Source organism: Urocampus carinirostris, chromosome 2 (assembly GCF_059441175.1).
Source record: "Urocampus carinirostris isolate Australia breed hairy pipefish chromosome 2, RoL_Ucar_1.0, whole genome shotgun sequence".
Classification (NCBI taxonomy): domain Eukaryota; kingdom Metazoa; phylum Chordata; class Actinopteri; order Syngnathiformes; family Syngnathidae; genus Urocampus; species Urocampus carinirostris.
The window spans coordinates 35,688,434-35,712,586 of NC_142350.1; the positions used below are offsets into that span (position 1 = coordinate 35,688,434).

General features: G+C 39.2%; 2 protein-coding genes and 2 pseudogenes across 5 annotated transcripts in view; 3 read left to right on the plus strand and 1 right to left on the minus strand.

Moving 5' to 3' along the window:
- spag1b (sperm associated antigen 1b) overlaps positions 1-9,162 on the minus strand; it is a 33,761-nt gene extending 24,599 nt beyond the window's left edge. The window contains exons 1-10 of one of the 4 annotated variants that reach the window (XM_088326327.1): positions 8,892-9,162; positions 8,703-8,799; positions 7,880-8,039; positions 7,759-7,806; positions 7,546-7,601; positions 7,359-7,462; positions 7,187-7,292; positions 6,970-7,100; positions 3,854-3,960; positions 1,629-1,767 (exon numbers count right to left, since the gene is read on the minus strand). In XM_088326327.1, the coding sequence (XP_088182453.1) occupies positions 1,629-1,767; positions 3,854-3,960; positions 6,970-7,100; positions 7,187-7,292; positions 7,359-7,462; positions 7,546-7,601; positions 7,759-7,806; positions 7,880-8,039; positions 8,703-8,799; positions 8,892-8,988 (1,045 nt within the window). In that variant the 5' untranslated portion in view covers positions 8,989-9,162. Of the gene's footprint in view, positions 1-1,628; positions 1,768-3,853; positions 3,961-6,969; positions 7,101-7,186; positions 7,463-7,545; positions 7,602-7,683; positions 7,807-7,879; positions 8,040-8,702; positions 8,800-8,848 lie in introns of all 4 variants that reach the window. The other 3 variants (XM_088326325.1, XM_088326326.1, XM_088326324.1) reach the window with 3 other exon arrangements.
- Positions 9,163-9,253: 91 nt separating this feature from the next.
- On the plus strand, positions 9,254-23,660 carry fbxo43 (F-box protein 43). Its single transcript, XM_088327931.1, has 6 exons — positions 9,254-9,549; positions 14,623-15,448; positions 16,080-16,781; positions 17,336-17,438; positions 18,286-18,474; positions 23,078-23,660. Exons 2-6 carry the CDS (start codon positions 14,667-14,669, stop codon positions 23,324-23,326), a joined length of 2,025 nt encoding a protein of 674 aa, XP_088184057.1. The 5' UTR covers positions 9,254-9,549; positions 14,623-14,666; the 3' UTR covers positions 23,327-23,660.
- Positions 10,149-10,238, plus strand: LOC148371759 (U2 spliceosomal RNA; annotated as a pseudogene).
- LOC148371760 (U2 spliceosomal RNA) lies at positions 10,274-10,536 on the plus strand (annotated as a pseudogene).
- Positions 23,661-24,153: the final 493 nt, after the last annotated feature.

Sequence of the window (24,153 nt, forward strand, 5' to 3'; positions counted from 1 at the left end):
CAGCAGTTTTCGTCTTCCCACATTATACAACAGTTCTTCGTAGGGTCCAACGTCTCCTCTGATGGTGATGCGCACCGTTTCGTTGGTCACATGGGCTATGTAACTGATGCACAGAAGTTTCCCGTAACATCCAATCTCTATGGCCTCAATTTTACTTTCCAGCTTTACTGTGAAAGGCCATGTCTCGCAACCGTAGAGGGAGACTGAAGTAACCAGCGCTTGCATGAATCAGATCTTTGACTTCACTGCTATGTTGTTGTCTCTCCAGATGGGTTTAAGTTATGATTTCTGGTTCTGACCCCTCATCCTATAAGACAGCTCCAAGATATTTGAATTTGGTGACAGATTAAAGCTCTCGGTGGTTGATGGTGATACCATGGGGGTTGTCGGTCACTTCGTTTGTCTTTTCTGTGATTTCCATCCCATACTGGGTGTGAGTTTGGTTCAGATAATTGACCAGATCTCTGTGTTCCTGTTCCTCATGCCAGATAGGCTATATCATCAGGAAAACGGGGGTTAGTGAAGTTATTTCCCCTAAATACTGACTGTACAGAAAAAATGAGGGAAGCATGGTTGATGAGACTTATGTTTGTCTTTGGTCAAAGCTTAGATGTAGGTTTCCTTTCTTTGGTAGCATGATGATTAGCAATTCTGTCCATGCAGATAGCCACTTTCCTATTTGCCAGATTTTTTGCAAATTGTCAAGATGTCTATAGTTACTTCAAGTTTGAATGATATAATGTAAAATGAGAAAAATAACATATAACAAGGGTGAACCGTCGTACTGTCTTCATTTGTAATTTCACAAGATGATTATTTTACTTATTTTACTATTCTCACCTTTTTGACCAGACATTTTGTGTTCAAATATGTTGCTTGATTTTTGCTCACCTTTGTGTTTTTGAATGGTTAAAAAAACAAAGCTTCATTATTCATTCATTTGTATCAAATACTAAAACAATTGACAATATAATTTTATTATTTAATTACCCAAAATGGTTGGGATTATTCCCTTGAAAATGATTTCACAAGGGCAATGTCACTGAATAAAACTTAGAAACTAATGTTCCGTACTGTAGAGACAAGTGCTTTCCATGTTTTCCTCCAACAGATCTAAATCAAACTATAACCTAAGGAGCAACCTCAACAGAAGACAGACAAGGATCATCATTATTTGAATGAGGCGTGTTAGGAGGGGGGGATTGAGCCTTCCTGTTAATTACCGGTACTATGTGACCAAGGGGGCACATTTTGAATGGATTGTAATACAATCATTTAATTTTAGGTAGACCTCGATTGAGCTGTTTGCGTTATGTATTTTGTCAGTTTATTGCCAAAAATTTCCAGCAATTTTGATTTATGGTTTTCTGTATGATTCAAACTCAAACTACTTGAAGTTCAATTGCTTTGTAACAATGTTTGAAAGTAAATGTAACGTATAAATCTGTTTATAAAATCTGCATTAGATTTAGAGTACGGCCCCAAGAGGAGTAGTTGAACTTGAAATGAAGACTGACCAGCTGAAGCAAAAACTTTATTGGGACTTCAACCATGAAGAATTTTAGAGATATGATCTACTGCAGTGTTCAGAGTGTGCATTTTAGTTTGTAATCGTTCAAAAAGCTTACCAGTTTGTTCCAACTTCGTCTTTTCGCTCTCCTCTTGCTCCTCCTCTTCAAGCACCTCCTGGATAATGATTTTTCTACCTTTTCTCGGCTTTCCTTTTTCCACTTCTGTAGCCTTCTTTGTGGTTTCCAATAGAAGTTGCTACATCACAAATAATTCAACACATCAGAATTTACAATGACGCATAAAAAACGGGATTACGTCATCAAAAGGTGAGCACAATTTATGATCACCACTTGCAGGGTCGCTGGACCTTTCGTGTTTACGGGGAACGTCATATAAAATTACAGTGACATCTAGAGGACAAACAGTGTAACTGCAACTATAACTAAACGCCGAGATCTGTGTGCCACATTGACACCAAAACCTTTTGACAAATTTGTCTTTAAATACTAAATTGTATCAAGACAACAAATACACTAAATCATTTACTGCTTCAACATTACGTAAAAATGATCGACAAGTAGTTTATTATTACCTCCAGTAGCTCAGGAGGTAGAGCGCTCGTCTTGGGATCAAAGGATCCCAGTTTGAATCCCGGCTCGTCCGTTTTACATGTCGAAGTGTCCTTGGGTAAGACACTGAACCCCTAACACCCCCAATAAGCAGGTTAGCGCCTTACATCGCTGCAAGGCCGCTATTGGGAAATGTGGAGCACATTGTAAAGCGCTTTGGGAAGTCATTGACTTGAAAAGCGCTATATAAATGCAGATCATTTAATTTCATATTAGATGTTCGGATCAGGGGATGTTGTAACAGTGGTCAGTGCAGCCCTTGAGACTTTTTTTGTGATTGACGGCTAAACCAAAAAGTGTTATTTGACTCGTGACATGTGTATTTTATCATTATCAAATCAATATGAATCAAATTCAAAATATCAGAATCAAATTGAAGTCGAGTGAATCAAAACTGTACAATTGAGGAAAGTCCTACCTTACAACACTGATTCCTCACAGCCTTGGGCAACGAGATTCTAGCAACACTGAATGATAATTAAAGTAAGGTAACTCAAATAGTAACAGTAGGGTAACAGTAACGGTTCAGGACCAGATATGAATGTAATGTCAACAGCAATGGAATGCTAAATTGTACCACGTTGGGGTTAGCTTGAAAATAGATAGATAGATACTTTATTCATCCCTGCAGGGAAATTCACATATGAAATGAAATTTGGTATTTTTGTGTAGTTTATATATTACCCCTGGCATGTTTTGTTTATTTTTATTGTCTTTTAATTTTAAATGTTTTTTCAGTTTGGTTATAAGGTTAAATCAAATCAAACATTGAAAAAGAGATAGCATGAGGCGGGCAAGATGGTTCACTAGTTAGCATGTCTGCCTCACAGTATAAGAGATCCTGGGTTCAATTCTTGCTAAAAGCTGTGACTGAGGGGGTTTTCTCAGTGCACTCCGGTTTTTTATGTGCTTGGTTTAATTTTACTTTCCCTATCCAATTTTCTTTAAAAACTAATTGTGCAGGTTATAATTCTTACATAGTTCAATGTCTTAAATCAATATTCTCCAGCTTTTGTGGCTGGGGGTATCTTATCTAAAGGCTTCCTCCCTGTCCTCCTTGCAAGTAAAAAAAATCATTATTTTGACTGTTTACTAGAGTTTAAACGTATCAACAACAAAATGTTCAATTATTCTCGGGAAATGCCCTTAGAGTAGGTTTGGGCAAATCAGGTCCACTTTGGGCTCAGTGCTGCATATTTTGGAGGGTTTTCTCCTCCAATAAAGACGATTCAGATGGACAGGGTTATTTTGGCAAGTTCACACAAGCTGATGATTAATATCAGATGTTCCTCAATATATAGAGTAGCTCTCAAGAGCATTTGTCCATGCCTGGTCTACAGGAGGCTTAATTTTTGCATGGTAGCATTTGTTAGATAAAAAGTGGTTAAGCACGGTAGCATTTACACTAAAAAATGCAAAATACAGTAAACTGCTCTAACATTCAATTTGTATAGTTAAGCTGTTGACAATATTTGATTTGACAAAGGCTAAAGCAATGTTGGCAATGTTTGAAATGTTTTTGAACTGCAATAAAAGTGTTTGGAGTCATTGCTAGCGGTATTCTGTTTGCACCGAACCCATGATGGAAAAAAAATTCCAGTAATGGTGTATGTCAATATATGGTGTATCTGTGAATAGCTCTGCAAACTGATTACTCTGGTTGGTGTTCACATGTTAGACATTTAAACAAACAACCTAGCTGTGTAATTTACCAAGGCTGGGGGATTCTGTGGTTCTTCTCTTAGCACGACATTCAGGTCTTCAATCGCTTGTTGGTAGTTTCCCATTTCACTCTGCACAGCAGCTCGACGCAGCATCGCTGCAAAGATATATACGAAGTCTTTCTATTATTTAGGTTCTTCTCGCATGCTTTTTCATTGACAACCAGTAACAGGTAAGAAGTGATTCCAGGCATATTAACGGTAAAAGGTGCATCTTAAATACATTTGGGGTAAACCCCAAAAAGTCAAGTCAAGTCATGTTCATTTGTATAGCCCTTAATCACAAACAGTCTCAAAGGGCTACACAGACCACAGATTATTGCAAACCATAGACTATTATTACACCATCCCCTGATCTAAAACCTACATGAGGGCAAGGAAAAACTCAAAAAGTTTGTGATCCATACGGTTTTGCCACAGTATTATGATTATCAATACCTATGTGGCTCAGTTTACTCACGTCACATGACCAAGGGCAAAACTGGTTGGCAAAAGAGCCCTGCAAAACTGGAATGTCAAAACAGGGGGATTTTAGTGATTGGTTGCAGTTCCAGAAAAGCAATATTAAGAGAAATTCTGTGTCTGAAGTTGAGGGATGAAATTTCCACGCAGTATTTGTCTGCAGTTCTATAACATATGAATAACCTACATTTTATGTTGACAATATCTGTGTAGTATTTGTTATTGCAACATCCATTGCAGCCTGGCCATCCTGGAAGGGGGATTACCACACGTGCGGTCCCTTCTCAAGGTTTCGTCATTTTCCTCATGTTGAGTTTTTTAAGTTTTTCCTCGCCTGTCATGAACCAGAACGGACACTCGGATCCAATTGCGTCAGTTTCAGAGTTTTTATTGACAAGGATCGTTGGAACAGGCTTGGGACGTCGGCTCTTGCTGGACGAAAGCCTCTTCGGGTGGAACGGCAGCTCCGTGGTGAAAAGCGTAAGGTGCAACGTAGCGGGTAAGTTGGTGGCCGGGGCGGGAGAGTAGGTCGTAAAACTTGTAACAGAAATAGGTCAGGCAACGAGAGGCAGGCATGAATCAGGCAAGAGAAATCTTGGGTACCTTGTGTGTTGGAGTCACACTCAGAGATACGAGGAGTACACTCGAACGTCCATCTCTGGACGCTGACAGCTTAAGTGGGGAACACTATCCAATCAGGAAGCACACCAGATGATTACCCCAGGTGGCTCACTTAGGTAATCACAACATCGCCCTCATGTATGTTTTAGATCAGGGGATGGTGTAATAAGTCTGTGGTTTGCAATGATCTATGGTCTGTGCAGCCCTTTGAGACTCTTTGTGATTAAGGGCTATACAAATAAATGCAGATGAAATTTACTGATTTGGGCGCTCAAGCTCGCGCAACTCTACCTTCTGCCATTTTGGATTTTTTGGAATGAAGTTTAACTGGGGTCAACAAGGGCTGACAAGTTGTTTCTATGTTGTTTGCTTGTGGACAAGCTTCTACGTTACCCCTTAAGAAGAATGTGTACATTTTTTGGTTACATAAAAAAACATTTGCAAAGAGAAGACTAAGGCACAGGACTACCTCAAGGTTATGTAAAAAAATGTTTTTCAACTCTATGCTGTACTTATTTAATCGATTACAGGTGTTAGCAATCTATATAACAGAGACAAAGTGGGAAAATAACTTTTTTTTTTGGAACGTGGATCCTCATTGTTTTTTTTTTCAGTTGTAAACCCAATGTGTACAATTTTGAAAAATATGTTTCAGGGATCTAGGGTTCAATTTCAACTACCGGCCTCCCTGCGCAGAGTTTGCATAAACTCCCCATGACTGCATGAGTATCCTCCGGGCACTCCGGTTTCCTCCCACATTCCAAAAACATGCATGTCAGGTTTATTAGTGGGTCCAAATTATCAATAAGTAAAATTGAGCGTGTTAATGGTTTTATGTCTTTGTGTGGCCTACAACTGGCTAGCAACCAGTTTATCCCGAAGATGGCTGGGATAGTCTTCAGCACCCCCGCGACCCTGGTAAGGAAAAGCTGTGCAGAAAACGGATGGATGCTTTTTCAGAGAATGTTGTAAAATTGAAATGTGTCACTGAATATATATAGTCATGGTTGTATGCATGATCAACTATAGCCTTGTTATTTTTTCATCCATCTACATCACCTTCATTTAGTCGCATTTAATCCACCTTATGATTATACATATAGAGTAACTGTTTATAATTACCATAATCCTTGATATACCCATTCATTCATTTTATAATTAGTCCCTACAGTGTTTAACATGATGTTTAAGTTAGAAGTCCTTGAGTTTAATCACTGCCTGTCTGACACAGTCTGGACAAAAAAAAAAATTGTGTCAAGCTGGAATTTTCCACTGATTTATGTTTTGTTTCTGTTATAGCCTGCTGTGTTCCTCCCCTTTGTTATATTAATGATCCTCAGCCATTTTGAAAATGAAATTGTGAAACCACACAGCCTTGTTTTGTACTCACAAGCCCAGAACATTCTGTTTTAGCTATTTTATTTGTTTTATCGTTATAAAAACCTCAATGGAACTGCTCCTCCTGTGCTTATTTGTACCAGTCTAGTCTTGCGCCCCGGATCTTGATTCAGACACATGGAGGGAGTAAAAATCTGACCTCCTTCAAGAATTTCAACAAAGACAATTTCAAATTGATTGTGTGTGCATATGAAATGATTTATTGGTATGTTAGATTTAGACCTTTAAAAGGAAATGCACACTTTTATCCCATCCCAACACTTGACTGCAAAAAAGGCTGTATGTCACTGGTACAGTTTAGTTTCAAATCATCAGCTTAAATTAAAGGCACTGCCACAAATATCAATTAGTGGAACAAATGAGAATACAAACTAAACAGTTCTAAGCTGATTTTACACGCATTATACAAGGATCACCACCAGATCACAACATCTTGATTCATGCAAAGGTTCTCCAATCTATTGTTGCTTTGCATGTTGAGGGAAAAAAAATCAGAAAACAAAGAAAAATACTTCTAGATTCAAGGTGGTGTATGTTCTGGTCTCTATGAGCTATTAACAGACTTATGATATTTAATTTGAACTTGACACTGAAATAAAGGCATATCCCAAATGTGTGTTTTGTACCTTTGACGTTACAGGGTTCAAGCTCCAGTGCACTCTGGCAGTCGTTAAAAGCCTTCTGCCACTGCTTGAGCTTGATCTCTGCTTGGGCTCTGTTATTGTAGGAAGCCACCGAAGGCATGATGGCGATGCTCCTGTTACATGGTAAAACACGTTGCCTATTGCTTTGGACAAGCTGAGGCAAAGGATGTTGCAAGGAAATTTGAATTTCAAGTTTGACCTGGAGTAGTATGCGATTGCCTCCTCATAATCCTTTGCTCTAAAAGCTTCGTTTCCTTTATCTTTCTCACGCTCTGCCAAAATTTGTCTCACTTCATTTGTCAGCGCTGCAAGACACAAGAAGAGTTGTAAAGGGGGATGCATTTGACGCTGTACAAGTAAAATTGACTTACATGAAGAATCCACTTTAGTGGGAGGATGTGCAATTGTGGTGGCAGGCTGGTCATCTATAACGATATCGCCGTCAATTTTCTTACATTCTCTCTCCACATCAAACCTAGAAGAACATTGCACAGATAATTCTTAGTGTTTCTGGTTTTCAGTCCATGTGGTTTTAAAAAAAATGTTGAATAAGCGTACTTGTCCCATTCTCGATAATCTCGTGGCTTGGGACGCTTTTGTTTTTGAGCCGCGTTCTGTGCAAGTAATACATTTTTTTAATCTACTCAAAAAAAAAACTAAAAAAAATAATTTTCAGAAAAAAGCATGCATATTTACTCCGCTGAGTGGGACAGAGCAATTGGACCCCCTTACAGGCGGCATGTTTATATTTGCAATATCCTCAAAGACAACCTGTTTTTTTAGAGAAGTCTCAGTCGCTTTGGCTTCATCTTGCCAAACCTGCAAATCAAAGCCTGAGTAACATTTTTTGCGACATATCCTCAGCAATAATTGAATGATTAAAATGGTGCACCCTCAACTCATCCGCAATTTGGCTCCACTCATCTGCTGGAAGGTTGGAAGACGTGGTCACAGGATTCTCCTTTCTCAGTGCTCGACTGAGAGGGTTCAGTTTCTCCAGTCGGCTTGCGCAGAACTCGATCAGATGGGGAAATATGCCTTCCCTGCCAGACCTGCATACAACAGGATTAGAAAACAACTTTGGTGGGTTGTCGGGCTTGCAAGGCCTTCTCTGGTGGCATAAAAATATCTTAATCTTGTTATGTTAACTGTATTTTGTCCAATGTTTATTAGATAATTGTCAGCTTCCTTTCATTGCGTCTTCAAGCATTTACCCAGTCACATTTCAGCCATCAGTTGTTGCTAGGCTGAGAAATCAACAAGGAGGCCGTCACACAGATTCCTGAAGGCTGTGTAATGTAATATCAATGTTCAAGAAAGCTGTTGGTTTAGCCAATTAGATTCCAAGTTGGCGTCTGAGGGCCTCCTTGCGAGCCTTGGGAAACGTCACTAGTTTCACAAACTATAGGCAGAGGTAGAGAGCCCAAACCTGACCGGATGCACATTTTGGGAGGGCCTAAGATATCAATCATTATGTTCGGGTCAGACTGAGCTTCTCTCTCGCTGACTTTTTAACATTTTTCCCTTTCCACCGGTCATTGTTCTTCTTAGTCTCAGTTTATATCGTCTTGTTTAACTTAGATTTCTTTATAAAAGATGGGCTTTAGGTGTTGCAGACTTTAAAAAGTAGTGATTAGTAACAACAGTACAACAAAAAGTAGTGCAATTTCAATTAGCAGCAAATCAATTTTCCATACAACTGACAAAATACATACTTTTCACTGTCTCTGAGTACTTGTTTAGGGTGGTGATTGCGCTGGAGAAAAACTGTCCCTGACCCTGTTAGTTCTTGTTTTAAAGGACCTGTGGAACCTACCAGAGAGCTCCATGTGAACATTTGTAATGTCGAGACAAGAATTACCTGAGTAATAAAAGGATTTTCTCCAGGTATTTGGCATCCTTACAATTGTCAATGTAATCGTATTCCAGGTGCTCCACTGGGATTTTCTGAGAGTTGCAGTTTGAAGAACTGAAATTTTGAAGAAAGGAAGCTGAACTCATGGCTACAAATATCTTTCCTGTGACCAACTTATCAAATACTGATTAAATACACGTACAAAACATTAACAAGTAAATAATAAAAATAAAACAGCGTTTTAGAAGCTCAGCACAGTTTCCTTAGTGTAAACGCAAACACATGTTCATGTGTTTTTGTCAAGGTACAAACTCCCGAAATGGCGTTATAAAGAAGAGTGTTTGAGACGTTGCCCGTGGAGACGGCTGAACGCTGTGACGTCATCAACGACGCACTGACCAAATCTACATTATTTCATTTTTTTTAAGCAGGCAACATTTTCAAACTTATCCATATTTCATTCATATATTTTAACAACAGAAAAAACAATCAAAAAGTGAAAATACGCAAGTTTTGTGGAATTAGGAAAAGAAGAAAAAAAAAATCAGAATTGACCAGGAGGCGGAAACACGTGACACTAGCAATATGGGCTCCAATTTTAAAACGTGGCAAAGTGTAACAAGTGTCGTGAGCTTCACCAAAATGAATTAAACTGGAAGAAAGAAGGGCACGCGGTGTCAGCTGAAGTTCCAACTTGTCAAAGTCAAGTAAGTTTGCTTTATTTTTGTTTTGTCTGAAAATTCTGCCCCGTATCAATTTGACAGAGCGGACTTGGCTTGTTTTAGATATCAATTCTCCTGACGATTATATAATTGTTGGATTCAGAAAAAAACGGTTCCGTAAAAAGATGGAAACAGGGGAAACTCAATGAAATTGTTAAATTTTTCAACATAAGTTTGCTGTCTACTAGATTGCCCAGTCCGCTTCAATTGATTGACAGGTGTTGTCATGACGACACCAAATGTACCACCTGAGAATGTTTGGCGTTTAATCATATAAGTTCCTGTAAACCAAAAAAGTAAGACATTGTCTGAACATTTTCTATTTAAAATCAGTAAATGCGGACTGGCCTGCCTCTTTGATCTCAGCGATTTACTTTGAAGTCGGGAACCCCCCCAAAACGGGTTCAGTTAAATGTCGAAAACTGCGTTCCTCTTAAAGGACCATTGTATATTATTTAGCGGCTCCTAGTGGTTAAAAAGTCATTCTGAGAATCTAGTGGTTAAAAATTTAGATACTCTGCAGTAAAGATGTTATATATATTAGCAAATTACCTTGAATAACGAAGATGAACTGAGCCATGATCTTTGATTTTTGCAATCCGGAGATGGAATAAGAGCTTGCTCTGTCCACTCCACGCATCGGCCCGGTATTGCAGTACCTCCGGGAACGGTGCATTCGCAATGATCGCAGCAAGGCTTTAGGGCTAGGACCTTAGCTTGGCCTTTTGGCTGAGAGTAAGTGTCCCGGCTCCTAGGCTTTGTAGCGTATTATGAACTGACCGATAACGGATAATGGATAATGAATAAGGAAGATAGAACAATAACCCTTAAAAACCCCAAAACCCCCCATTCTGAGAATCTAGATGTATTGACTCATTGATATTTGCAATCCGGAGATGGGATAAGAGCTTGCTCTGTCCACTCCACGCATCGGCCCGGTATTGCAGTACCTCCGGGAACGGTGCATTCGCAATGATCGCAGCAAGGCTTTAGGGCTAGGACCTTAGCTTGGCCTTTTGGCTGAGAATAAGAGTCCCGGCTCATAGGCTTTGTATCGTATTATGAACTGACCGATAACGGATAACGGATAATGAATAAAGAAGATAGAACAATAACCCTTAAAAAATCCCCCCCCCCCCTCTCATTAAAAAGAAAAAATGTATTTAAATAACGGGCAAAAATACACAAACTTTTATATGAATATGCAGTTTTAAAAAAACAACTCTTATGTCGAGAGATGCTTATTTTACATAAAGTGAGGCTCACTTAAATTGAGCAGACTTTTTTTTTTAAAGCAATTGCGCCTTCTGTTTATTTGTAGTTTTGTTTTTCTCAAACATCAAATAAAACCAAATGTTTGCACACAATTAACTGTATAATTCAATAATGCATAAATATAATTGTTAAAGTAAAAAAAATACCCCATGCAGTTGTGATTTCCGGTTGTCGGTGAGAAAATGGCCGTAGTTTCGCCAAGCTTTTTTTGCCTTCGTATTGCTAAGGGTACGCCCCAAAAAATGAAAAGCGGGGCAAAAATATGAGGAAAATAGTCGTTTTTTTTTGTTACTTTGAGTATTAGTAGTTTTTATTCTTTCTTGTACTTTGTAGCACTCGTTTTCAGTTGTACTAAACTATACAGCTTTATTATAACATACACAAAATACAGGGAGTGCAGAATTATTAGGCAAGTTGTATTTTTGAGGATTAATTTTATTATTGAACAACAACCATGTTCTTAATGAACCCAAAAGTCTCATTAATATCAAAGCTGAATATTTTGGAAGTTGGAGTGGGGCTTTTTTAGTTTTAGCTATTTTAGGAGGATATCTGTGTGTGCAGGTGACTATTACTGTGCATAATTATTAGGCAACTTAACAAAAAACAAATGTATACCCATTTCAATTATTTATTTTCATCAGGGAAACCAATATAACAGCTCAACATTCACAAATATACATTTCTGACATTCAAAAACAAAAACAAATCAGTGACCAATATAGCCACCTTTCTTTGCAAGGACACTCAAAAGCCTGCCATCCATGGATTCTGTCAGTGCTTTGATCTGTTCACGATCAACATTGCGTGCAGCAGCAACCACAGCCTCCCAGACACTGTTCAGAGAGGTGTACTGTTTTCCCTCCTTGTAAATCTCACATTTGATGAGGGACCACATGTTCTCTATGGGGTTCCGATCAGGTGAACAAGGAGGCCATGTCATTAGTTTTTCTTCTTTTAGACCCTTTCTTGTGCCAGCCACGCTGTGGAGTACTTGGATGCGTGTGATGGAGCGTTGTCCTGCATGAAAATCATGTTTTTCTTGAAGGATGCGGACTTCTTCCTGTACCACTGCTTGAAGAAGGTGTCTTCCAGAAACTGGCAGTAGGACTGGGAGTTGAGCTTGAGTCCATCCTCAACCCGAAAAGGCCCCACAAGCTCATCTTTGATGATACCAGCCCATACCAGTACCCCACCTCCACCTTGCTGGCGTCTGAGGCGGACTGGAGCTCTCTGCCCTTTACCGATCCAGCCACGGGCCCATCCATCTGGCCCATCAAGACTCACTCTCATTTCATCAGTCCATAAAACCTTAGAAAAATCCGTCTTGAGATTTTTCTTGGCCCAGTCTTGACGTTTCAGCTTGTGTGTCTTGTTCAGTGGTGGTCGTTTTTCAGCCTTTCTTACCTTGGCCATGTCTCTGAGTATTGCACACCTTGTGCTTTTGGGCACTCCAGTGATGTTGCAGCTCTGAAATATGGCAAAACTGGTGGCAAGTGGCAACTTGGCAGCTGTACGCTTGACTTTTCTCAGTTCACGGGCAGTTATTTTGCGCCTTGGTTTTTCTACACGCTTCTTGCGACCCTGTTGACTATTTTGAATGTAACGCTTGATTGTTCGATGATCACGCTTCAGAAGCTTGGCAATTTTAAGAGTGCTGCGTCCCTCTGCAAGATATCTCACTATTTTTGACTTTTCAGAGCCTGTCAAGTCCCTCTTATGACCCATTTTGCCAAAGGAAAGGAAGTTGCCTAATAATTATGCACACCTGATATAGGGTGTTGATGTCATTAGACCACCTGATATGCTTAATTGGTAGTAGGCTTTCGAGCCTATACAGCTTGGAGTAAGACAACATGCATAAAGAGGATGATGTGGTCAAAATACTCATTTGCCTAATAAATCTGCACTCCCTGTAGTGCTACTCTTAACAGTCACCCAAAAAAGGGACTGTAGCTTTCAACCAGGAGAAGATGTCCTCAGGTGGTGTCTAACCGTCACTGGGCGTTTCGACCCTGAACCACAACGCCCTCAAGTTGGCGGGCCGGCAGTGATGGCCAGTCACTGCCCATCTTCTACTGGTCCCCAGCTAAATTTCTCCCTCCTAATCCAGAGCCGGCTTACACCACCAGGGCTGTGTAACATGGGACTCTGTGGTCGAGGGGTGCGGCAGATGCGGAAAGGTCTCCTGTACTGTGGGGTGCTTCCTGACTGGAGTCCTCCTACGTCTCTGAGTGTTTCCAGCATGCGCTGCATCTGCTTTCCCCTTTACCACAGATAGTCCTGGGTTGATGTATCTTAAGGCTACATTTAGTGCACAAATATTACATTGTCCTTTAACCTATATTATGAATGTAAAAACATAATTGACTGATGTTGAATAGATAATTATCTTCATTTATTGTTTCTTTATAGTTGTTTGCTGTTTCACGACATGCCCTTGAAACTATTAATTTAAAGTTGCAATTCTCTAACACATTTTTAAGACCAATGCACACATTTTTAGTCATTGAAACAGATACCATGTTAACATAAAATTCCCTTTTGCTATGCCAACAAGTCATTGTCATTTTTTAAAGAAATACCTTTTTAAATTCCTACAAAATTAGGGCAAATAAACATGATCTGACTTGACTTAATGGTGGTGTACGTAACTATTCTACTGACTGACACAATCCTCTGGCTTAAATCATCAATGCAGCCTCTGACAAGTTGCTTGTATGGCACAAGTAAGCATGTGTCACTCTCGGAAGTGCTCGAATAACCTTTTTTTTTTTTTTAGATATCTTTCGGGTTTTGGGTTGGCATTTGGACTGTATTTGAAACAGTCCTTTTCTTACTTTCACCATTTTAATTCTACAAGTAAAGAAACCTCGAGCATGAGCGTTTTTTTTTCTCTAAAATTTTCCACACGCCTTAGATGCAACTGGTGACGAGTTCAGATTAATTTTGGGATTTTCAGTTGAACATGTGAAATAAGGATGAGATGTACAGGTTGCGTTCATTTTCCATTCTGTTGTCTTTCAAATAAAGTACTGATGTCCAACTGCCTCAATGCCCTGTATACGAGTGCTTATTTTAAATGGAAACATTTGCAAACATTATAGTCCTTTTATAGGAGAGGATTATATGTTCTGTCCAATTCTTCTCAATTTCATAAGGTTGAACTTTTTTTTTTTTTTTTTTTTTGTGAATGACCTCTGTGTAAAACGTCACAAAATTATTTTTAATTAAAACTTTACTGTATATAATGCAGGCAAGCAACAAACATGTACACAAACCAGATTTTAAATGTGAAGAATATTCGACTTCTACAGGGGTTTGCCAATAGTTTTCCCGAGTCTAACAAATACACAGGCATGTGCAAACACTCACAATGTTGTGGCCTCACCAACTTGCTAATGGTGCATTCCAATCCAACTTGCGTTGTTGAAAAGTTCCTGTGTAACAACGGCAAATCTACACTCTGTAAACTCAGTTAATAAAAACGTGTAAAATGAAGTGACAAATAAACATTTTAGTTTTATTTTCGGCTATTTGCATTATTGTACAATAAAAGTGCAGTATGAGCTTTTCACCGTTTTTTTTGCACTTGGTAAGGAACTCCTTATGGCCAAACCTTACTTAAAAACTGGAATCCACCAAGTGTTCAGGGTAGGGTAAATTTTAAGATGTTGATCTTTGTTTTTACCCTCAAAATTGAGTTGAATTGTTCTTAATATATTCAAGCTATCTCACTGTCTTCGACTACAGTATATGTAATTGCTCTTTTCTTATCTGCAGGGCTCTGTGGGGGTGCCATTGGTTTGGTTTGCAAGAGATCTAAAATGCAGTGCACCCCTGAGTCGAATGTCCACCATGACAGCTGCAAGCGGCATCAATGTCCTGAGTCTTTTGACAGCGGCTACTCTGGCTTCTTCCATACTCCAAAGCTTAGCGATGGATTGGAGCCGTGTACATCTTCGGCTTTAGCAAACTTCAACGACACGCCAAAAGAGAATCAAAGACTTGCCATCACCCCAGAGGAAAGTAGTAATACCAAAACATTTCTCAAAGACACGAGGGGGATTCAACAATCCTCCACTTTGAGTTGGTGCGCAACTCCTAAGATATGCAAAAGATTTGTCTTGCTGCGACAGCGACTCGCTGTGTGCAATGCTACTAATGAAATCAAAGGTAACAACACCATGCTCCCTGGTACTGAGATGATTGAGTCATCTGTAGGGTCTGATAATTTTCTTGGCGTGTCCTTGGATTCTCCTGACACTCCTCTGCCAGATTTGACCTTGAGCACCTTAAAACCAGAACAGGATTTTCCATTATGTGGTAGGAAGCGGCGCCTGCTCTTCTCTCAGGTGAGAACCTCTACTCTTGAAGACGGCAACTACGGCTTAGGCAATAGTTTGGAGAGGCCAATATCTCTCTTGGAGGACTTCAGTCAGCACTTTATAGCCTCTGGTCAAATTAATGGAGAGTTAGTAAGCAATGTTGGTGCTAGCCCGTCCAAGGAAAACGCCCTGTCCCCTATTCGCAACTTTAGAAGTGGCCTGGATGAAACTGCTCAAACATTGTGCACACCGTCATCTGTATACCCACTGCAATGTGGCAGGTAAGCTGCAACTACTCTGTATTTGAAGTTTCCTAATAAAAACATGTTTGAACCAGAGTTGGACCTTAAGCCATAGCCTGGCCTAGAATGTCAATCTTCATGTTCGAGTTGGGCAGAGTTTGTCTCTTGCTGCCTTTTAAAATAAAAAAAAGAATTATCCATCAGTCCATAGTTCTGTTTCATCTCTCTGCCTTTTTCTCTCCTTTTTAAAGTACCACGCTAGGTTCTAAAGAACGTAGTGCTGCTGTGATTTATGGCCCAATCTTTAACCTGTCAAAATGACGGACAGCCTTAAAATGTTCCTGTTAACTCTTTAAAATATCGGTTAATGGTAAAAATTGTACGTTAATGGAACCTCTGCAGACACAGAAATATAAACATGTACATTTTGATACAGTGTTGTTTAACTTTCATTTTGTTACAAAATACAGGCTTTATTTGTTATCATAAACCACCTCTTCTCCTCCCGTGTCCTCACATAGAAAGATTGATTTCAGATTTGCTCATTATCGGTCCTGTTAATCCAGCCAATTGGTCAAGCTCAAGCTGGATTGGGTTTTAATACTTATGGACCGATGTCAGGTTATATTTTTCAGGCTCAATCCTACCTCTGGTGTGAACCCCTTTTCAGGTCTCCGTGTGAGGACAGCGGCTTCAGCTCCCTTGACAAATCCGACGACTCTTCCGTTGACCACGACGGCTCCTTCCAGGAGTTGCTGCCCTCTGCCTCCAAAAGGAATCCCGAATCAAGCAGACGACGTCCCCGTTTGCAACGACATCACCGGCTTTCCACTCTGAAGGAGGGAGGCTCATTGTCAGACGAAGACAAGCACGTTCAGTGTGGTGGCAGCACTTGTAGAGAAGACGAGGTTTTTGTCCGGGAAACCCCTGGCAGGGGCTTCTCTCCAAAATGTCCCAATGCAACCCCTGACGGTCTGATTTCAACCAAACAAGGTTTTGTAACTCCTCTAAGTGAATCGGGCGGCAAGCGTGACAGACTTGCGCCTTCTAGTATCACATCCAGCACAACCCCCCGCAAGAAAAACGCATCTAACCTATCGTTGACACCTGCTCTGCAGCTAATACACACGTTGTGTGAGCAGCGGGCCCAGATGTTTGCTGGCCAAAGTCCAACTTTCAAAGAGGAGCTGAGGGCCATGGCCACACTATCTGCGATGCCGGGCACGCTCCACACAGCAATGCCTCTAGCTGGGCTCATAGGCCGCAAGATTGGTCTGGTAAAGGTGGACATCTTGACTGAGTTGAATAAAAGAAACCTCAGGCACATCCTGGCTCTCATTTTTAGACACCTGTCTGCGGAGTCTGTTTACCGGTTAGTTCTTGACATTTAAGTACGACGCAGCATTTTTTGGTTGTTTTGCTAGACTGACTTTTACATTATATTTCAGGCATAGATAGTTTGGATTTTGAACCTGCAGGGAGAGAACACTTCAGACAAGAGAAAGCCATTCCCCGTTTCCGCCCCCCGAACCTCCTCTCTTTATTAAATCTTCAATGTTACAAAAAAAGGAGTGTGATAATAAAAGAACAGTAACATGATTGGCTGATAGCAATACTGATGTAATAATCTAAACAGAGCGCAATAATAGTCAAAATGAGGAACTGGCATCCTATGAAATCCCCTTTGCACTTGTCCAACAATTAAAAACAGAATAAACCTATCAATTAAAACAAGATTTTAGTGCTAGCATCCCACTATACATACATTTCTTTACGAGATGTTAGATATGTGTGGTATATCAGTTAAAGGAAACAGATTTTATGAGAAATGTGCCGCATACTATGCTACTGTGAAATGCAATACGAGTTGAAGTAAAATTGATACTGATTTGTGCATTTTTATTTTTATTTTTTATTTTTTTGCAGGTGTGGTCTGGTTTGCAAAAACTGGAATGAAATAATCAGACAGGACAAGCAAATTCGTTCAAAGAGAGAGATTTACCAGCACAAGCTAGAGGAAGATTTACAGGTACTGTTGAAACTGCATAAAGTCCTTTTATATTGCTTTTTAGGAGGTTTATGCACGTAACAGGCTTTTACAAAAATACAACTATAAGAATACAGATGTTTTTTTTTTTTTTTCATGGCTGATTCCCGTAACTTATTCAAATGAGATGTGGAGCCAAAGTCAAATCAATACAGGAACATTTTGGAGTGAAATGTTTCCAAATTAATTTTAAACTTGCATTAAACCATTTTAATTTTATTTTATTTTAATATTCTAGTTCAAGGATGTCAGTCATCAGCATGATTAATAATAAAAACAACTAGTTCTGTTTTTCTAACATAAAGAATGATCCAAACTGAAAAAAAATCTTAATGTATAACAATTAATTCATCAGTAATTGTAGTTTTAATTTTCATCCAGAATGTCAACTTTGTAATATTTACTCATACGTTCCAAAATTGCTTACTATAAGCTGAAAAAAGTGCCAAAGTGATTATTAGTGCCACCAAGTGGCCTGGTACACAATCCTTGTTCTTTCAGAAAACATGATGGGAAAAATAGACTACTTTAATTCTTTTTCTTTTAGAAAAAATACTGGAATATTTTACTAATGTTACAATTGTCCTTGGTGCCTTTCTCAACATATTTCTTACACAAATAACAGTTTCACCAATATTTTTTTTTTTTAAAACAACATTATAGCAGTCCCGATAAAATATTTGCGTCTTTCCTTTTTTAAGTAAGGAAAATGATTTAATGTTTCACATCACATGTAGTTTGATCATGTACTATATTATCTCGTTTTCTCTCTTCTCATTCAACTTGAGTACACAGTCCGATTCATTAAGTTTTTAATCTTTATTTTCAGCTTGGTGGCGCTGCCCATGTTCCTGATGCAGGGACCAGAATGGCCCTGGTAAAAAGGTCTCCCCTGACAACTGTACAGTCCCAGTTTAGAACACCTAATTTCTGCACACCGCTGTCCGGCACTCGCACTTTAACCCCTTTACAAAAGAGCTCTTCATCTTCGGGCAGCAAACAGGACAAGTTTGTTGAGGTATTTTTGTGTTGTTCTCGTTTTTTTAGGATTTGAGTTGCGATGGTTCCGATACATTTTATGATAAATGGCAAAGCACATCGGATTATAAGGCGTGACCCCTCCTCCCCCAACAAAAATTGTCATTTGTGATACATATAAATATATTTTATATATATATATATATATATATTTTGTTTTTTTTTTTTTTTTTTTTTTTAAATTTCCGTATAAGGTGCATGAAATTAAAACTACAGTAAGAGCTAGGATTGCATAAAAAATGAATTTAAATTGAAAGAATTGTTTTCATAGAACATGAATTGACATGAAATTTGGTTTAACCACTCAAATTAATTTTAGTAACAGAGGCAGAGCAGTCACTGTCTTTTATTTGTAACGATGCCGTACCAATTTTATCCACCGTACTTTCTGGTGTGTATAAGATAAACTGGATTATAAGGCACACCCCCGAAAAGTATTATTTTTGTGATATATTTTCACATATAAGACGCACTGATTATTACTACAGTTAGAGCTTATGTTACATAAGAAATAATTATTCTATCTATCTACCCTGGTCATATCCCTCGAGAGGGGTGACCGACAGCAAGACAATCACATACACAAAAACAAAGAAAAGGAAAAAGTAGCAATAAAACACAAAAAAATTGACCATGTCCAACCTAAATGCCGAAACAAGTTAAGCACTTTGGCACCCAAGTTGGTCATGCTTTCGTCCCTCCAGATGAAACGGGACACAAGAAAGCGGCCATGTCACTCTGGTCAGTGTAACACAACACACTCTTCTGTTCAACAGCCCTGCCTATCCCTTAGAACACGTCTAAACATCCCACTCATTCCTATCACTAACAAGATCTCTAACTTCCACTATATTTAGACCTCTTTCCTGAAGTGCACTCATAACACCAGCCATCCACGTCAATCGCGTCCTTCCTCTTGGTCTCCTTTCATTTACTTCTGCTCTGTAGATCCTCTTCAACATTCGCTCCTCATCCATCCTCTCCGTGTGTCCAAACCAACAGAGTACTCCTTTATCCACACGCTTGCTCGAAAATATAATTAAATTAAATTAAAATCATTTCATAGAATATATATTAACATTATGACCCCTGGTTTCAACAGTTAAATACATTTGAGCAACAAACAACATGTTAACCACAAGTGGGCACTCGAAGACTACTGTTCCTTAAACGCAGAACAGATACCGTATGCAGTATCGTTTAACAACCAAATTGAACAAGGGTACGCAATAGTGACCAAAACAATACAATAAACTAAAATCTTCAGGTAATTTTGATATGTTTCATAGTTACGGACAATTATTGTCCAAAGCAAAAACAAAAAAGTATTTGCAATGAGTTTTTAAAATTTGGCGTCTGAGCTGCCGTCGAATTTGTGCGCTTCTCTTTTGCTTCCTTTTTAGCAACAAACATGTTAAACAAGAGGCAGGGTTTTTAGATGTGCTTGAAATCCTTGAATGCTTGAATTTTAACGTCGTATTTGCAAGGATTGACTAGTACTTACATTTTGGGTGAAGTGCTTGCTATTGCTTAAATTGTTGCCATGTTTCTCAAAAGGTCTGCTTCAAAATAACACCCACACTGCTGTCTGGTGGCTTCCATTTACCAAAGCATTTCTTGCCTTGTGAATTACTGCAGCTGCCCTTAGTTTTTATGGCAATGTCCTCTGAAGCGTCATCGCCCACTTCGGGTCCCATGCAAGAGGACAGATGAATGTTACACCCAAACACTATGAAACATTAAACGATTACCGTAAATTCCGGACTATAGAGCGCACCTGATTATGAGCCGCACCCACCACATTTCGGGAGGAAAACCGATTTTGTACACACAAAAGCCGCACCTGTATATTAGCCGCATGCGCCCGCATTGAAAAAAATGCAACACAAAATTAACCCATACCCGACACAGTCCAAAATTCACAGCCGGCAAAATGAACAGAAAATGATACCGGTACTTAAGGTTTGATGCAGAGTCCGGGTGCCCGTTGAAAGTAATCCAAGGAAAAAAGTGTATATTTCCAAAGGTAAGGGTGGGAAAAATATATATCCACTATTGTCAGCCGCGTCCACAAACACGTCTCACCTTTAATCCACTTCCCGTCAGCCCACATTTGCCCCGCCCCTTCTTATTTGCTCGTGCAAAATATATCAATAAGTTTCACAAAATAAATACATTACAAAAATATACAGTTGCAAATACATATTATACATGGTTACACATATTTACAAAGACTGTACACCGAGAGAGTTTTCAAAGCTTTAATGATATTATAACTTTCATCCCAAACCGTGCCTGTGAAGGCTAGCAAAACGCTACTAGCAACACGCTCGCAACACAGTAAACAGGTCTGTTAAAAAAAGTATACCATACATTTAGAACCCACAGTAAACCGCCCTCATTTTCCTCCTTATAACTGACGTCATCAAAGTCATCTTCCTTCAATACGGGAAAGATCCTTTGTCACGTAGACGTCGTCTCACGCTCCCTTATCAAAAAACACGCTAGCAAAACACTCTCAAGTAAATATTAATTGCAGTAGCTCTGTTTCCTTCATTATCGGACTGCTCGATTTGCGTTTAGCTTGAAAGCTGCGTCACATGCCTTTCTTTTTGCAATTTGCATGATGAGGATATGTCTACGCTAATTTAATTTGTGCACAAGCTAAGAAGTTGCAGTCTTCCTCGGCGCATATATTCCACCGGTCTAAATAGCGCCGCTGGCGGCCGTTAGAAAAATTAAATATATACATTGGCCGCATCACTGAATAAGCCGCAGGGTTGAAAGTTTGGGGAAAAAGTAGCGGCTTATAGTCCGGAATTTACGGTACGTATCAATAATGGACATTTATTATCCATCTATCTACCCTGGTCATATCCCGCGAGAGGGGTGACCGACAGCAAGACAAACACATACAAAAACAAAGAAAATTAAAAAAAGGAAAAAGTAGCAAAAAACACGCACAACATTTTTGGACCATGGCCAACCTAAATGCCCAAACACCCAGGTCCTGTGGTGAGTGGCCCTCTCTCCCTGGGAGGTGTGAGTATTCTCCCACCGTGGTCCCGCTGCGCGTCGTAAGAGGTGACGAAAGTGGAGGGAGCGAGGGGACTGGGGTCCTCTCCTCTCGTCTCTAGCTCTACTCCCTAAGAGACAGCAAGGCAAAGAAAGGGGGGCGGGAGACTGAAAGGTCTCGCAAACCCTAGTTGTAGGGTCACTAAATGTGTGTGGAAGAAACAGGAGGTCGCAAAGATGATATTTATTATGGGCCATGCAAAAAAAAATAAGGTAGCGTTTCCCAGTGGCAAATTGGAATTGGAAGAACTTCCTGCAACTGAAAATGCAGGCTACACATTAATAAGGTACCTATATATGAAGAAACATGTCTCCGCAACATTCACAATTTACTCAAGATCTAAAAATCATGTCTTGATAAATGCTCATGCAAGATTAAAAGTCTTATATCTATATTGCAGATATATTAGTGTCTCGGGAAAAAACATGGTTCACACTGGATTTTTCTTTTAATGCTACTGCAGAAATTGGAAAGTGTTTAGATATGAAAGTTCTTAAAGTGCTGAAATTTGGACATGGAAAATGGTGTACGAACCTTGATGGGGGCATTTGAAGACCACACTAAGTTTTTCATAACCAGAAAAATGTATCCAGTATAATTTAATTGTAACGAAGCATTTTCCAAGTTTAACCACCGTTCTTTCCAGTGTGTACAAGGTGCATTGGATTAAAAGGCACACTTTCAAACTACTGGCCAATTTAGGGTTTTTAGGTACGCCTTATAATCCGAAAAATACTGTTGAATGTTTTTTCCCAATAGTTATTACGTCAGCACTGATTCCTGTGCATCATTACTTGTTAATCGTTACTTCTGAATGTGTAAATGCAATAAACAAAAATGCCAGTCTACTTCATTTGTATAATCAAGGACAATGTTTCGCAACTAGTGGGTCGAGACCCACCTTCTGTGGGTCGGCAACCTCTCACTTGTGTTTGACAGGGACTACATCACGTTTTATTGTGATGTTCTTGGTTTATACTCCTTTTTATGTCCATAATAACAAGTCCCAAGAAAGTTAGTGATAAATGGAAAAACTGAGACAACAAATGAGTTAATGAAGGACATGATTGCAAAATACAAAAATAGTGTATGAGAGCAATTGATGCACTGTCGGAGGGTACATTAAATGGTTAAAAATGTTATATTTCTAACTTTTGACCAGATAGTTATTCTTTTTATATGCACAATATAATAATTATCATCATTTTGCTACACATTTTATTAAAATGTTGAATTTTTTTTTAGTTGGTGGCAATTTTAAAGGTGTTTCAGGGGCTCTCTTGTGTGCAGTGTAGGCTTATATGCCTGTGTGTGTGTATGTTACATATATATATGCTCTTAAGTAACAATCGTTTTATCCAATATATTGGAGAAGTGGAGTTTGTTTTCTTTTTTTTTGAGCCGCTGCTTGTAATTAGGGTGAAATGGTGGGTCCTGAAGTGAGACCAGTTGAGAACCACTGATTTAGGAAATGTTGATTAATATAGAACACTGTCTGGCTTTCCAGATAGCCAAGACCCTTTTCAATGACGAGTTTCTTCGCCAGTGCCCCCGCTGTCTGCATCCTGCCAAGTGCCAAGTTGCGAAAGGAGAGGGCGTTTGCACCAGAGAGGATTGTGCCTTCCACTTTTGCACAGCGTGCCTGTGTGCATTCCATGGCGCCAAAGAATGTGGCAGCCAGTCTGTAGGCCGGCGCAGGAAAGACTCATTACTTCCAGGTAGTGCCCAAAGCAAGCGAAACGTTAGGAGGCTGTAATACTGACAATGCAATGATGTGCAGTCTGTTTTAAAAAAAAAAAAAAAAAATTTTTTTTTTTTTTTTTTTTTTAAATAATTGTATTTTTAATAATTTTTCTCACCTGGTTAACCAAAAGTAGACCAGTTGAAACAAAGGTAAATGTGTGAGTAGTTTATGAGCACACAATTCACTGTCTTGTCTGTGTGTTCCCTCTTTTTTTCCCCCCTACATTTTGTATTTTAAATGGTGACTTGTCTTCATCATATTGTGTCCTGGATAATGGGATTTCATGTTTATACTGAAGTGTGTTTTGAGGCAATTTTTTTAATAAACACACTTGATTTTTAGGAAATGTTGTCTTTTTTCCATATAATTTACTGCAGGTTTCTTAAGAACGCAGGGTGATGGCACAATTTTGTGCCTTTGGGTCGTTTCATTTGTTTGCCAGGTCGATTTTTAGTTGATTTCTTTTTTGGGTCATTTTTGTCGTTTTCATTTTCATCTTCTTGCGCAATAAGTATTTTTTTTTTCTTTTCACTACTTTACAGTACTGCTACATACTTTTCTGAACTTTTTAATTCTTTCAGTCCTTTTTCTTAGTACTTGGGTATGATTCAGAACCTTTTCCACACTAAGCTAGCTTTTGTACTCTATCCGTATTTTTATTTTAGGGTCATTTTCCAGGCATATTTCTTGTTTTGGGGTCGATTTTATTGGTTTGTTTTTCTCTTCAAACATTGGTAGGTCACGCTTTTGGTCGTTAGCAGCACTGTTTCATTCATCTTTAGAAAGTTGAACTGTACAGAATAGAATTTTTTTTGTTGCAGTCGTTTATATCGCCTGTA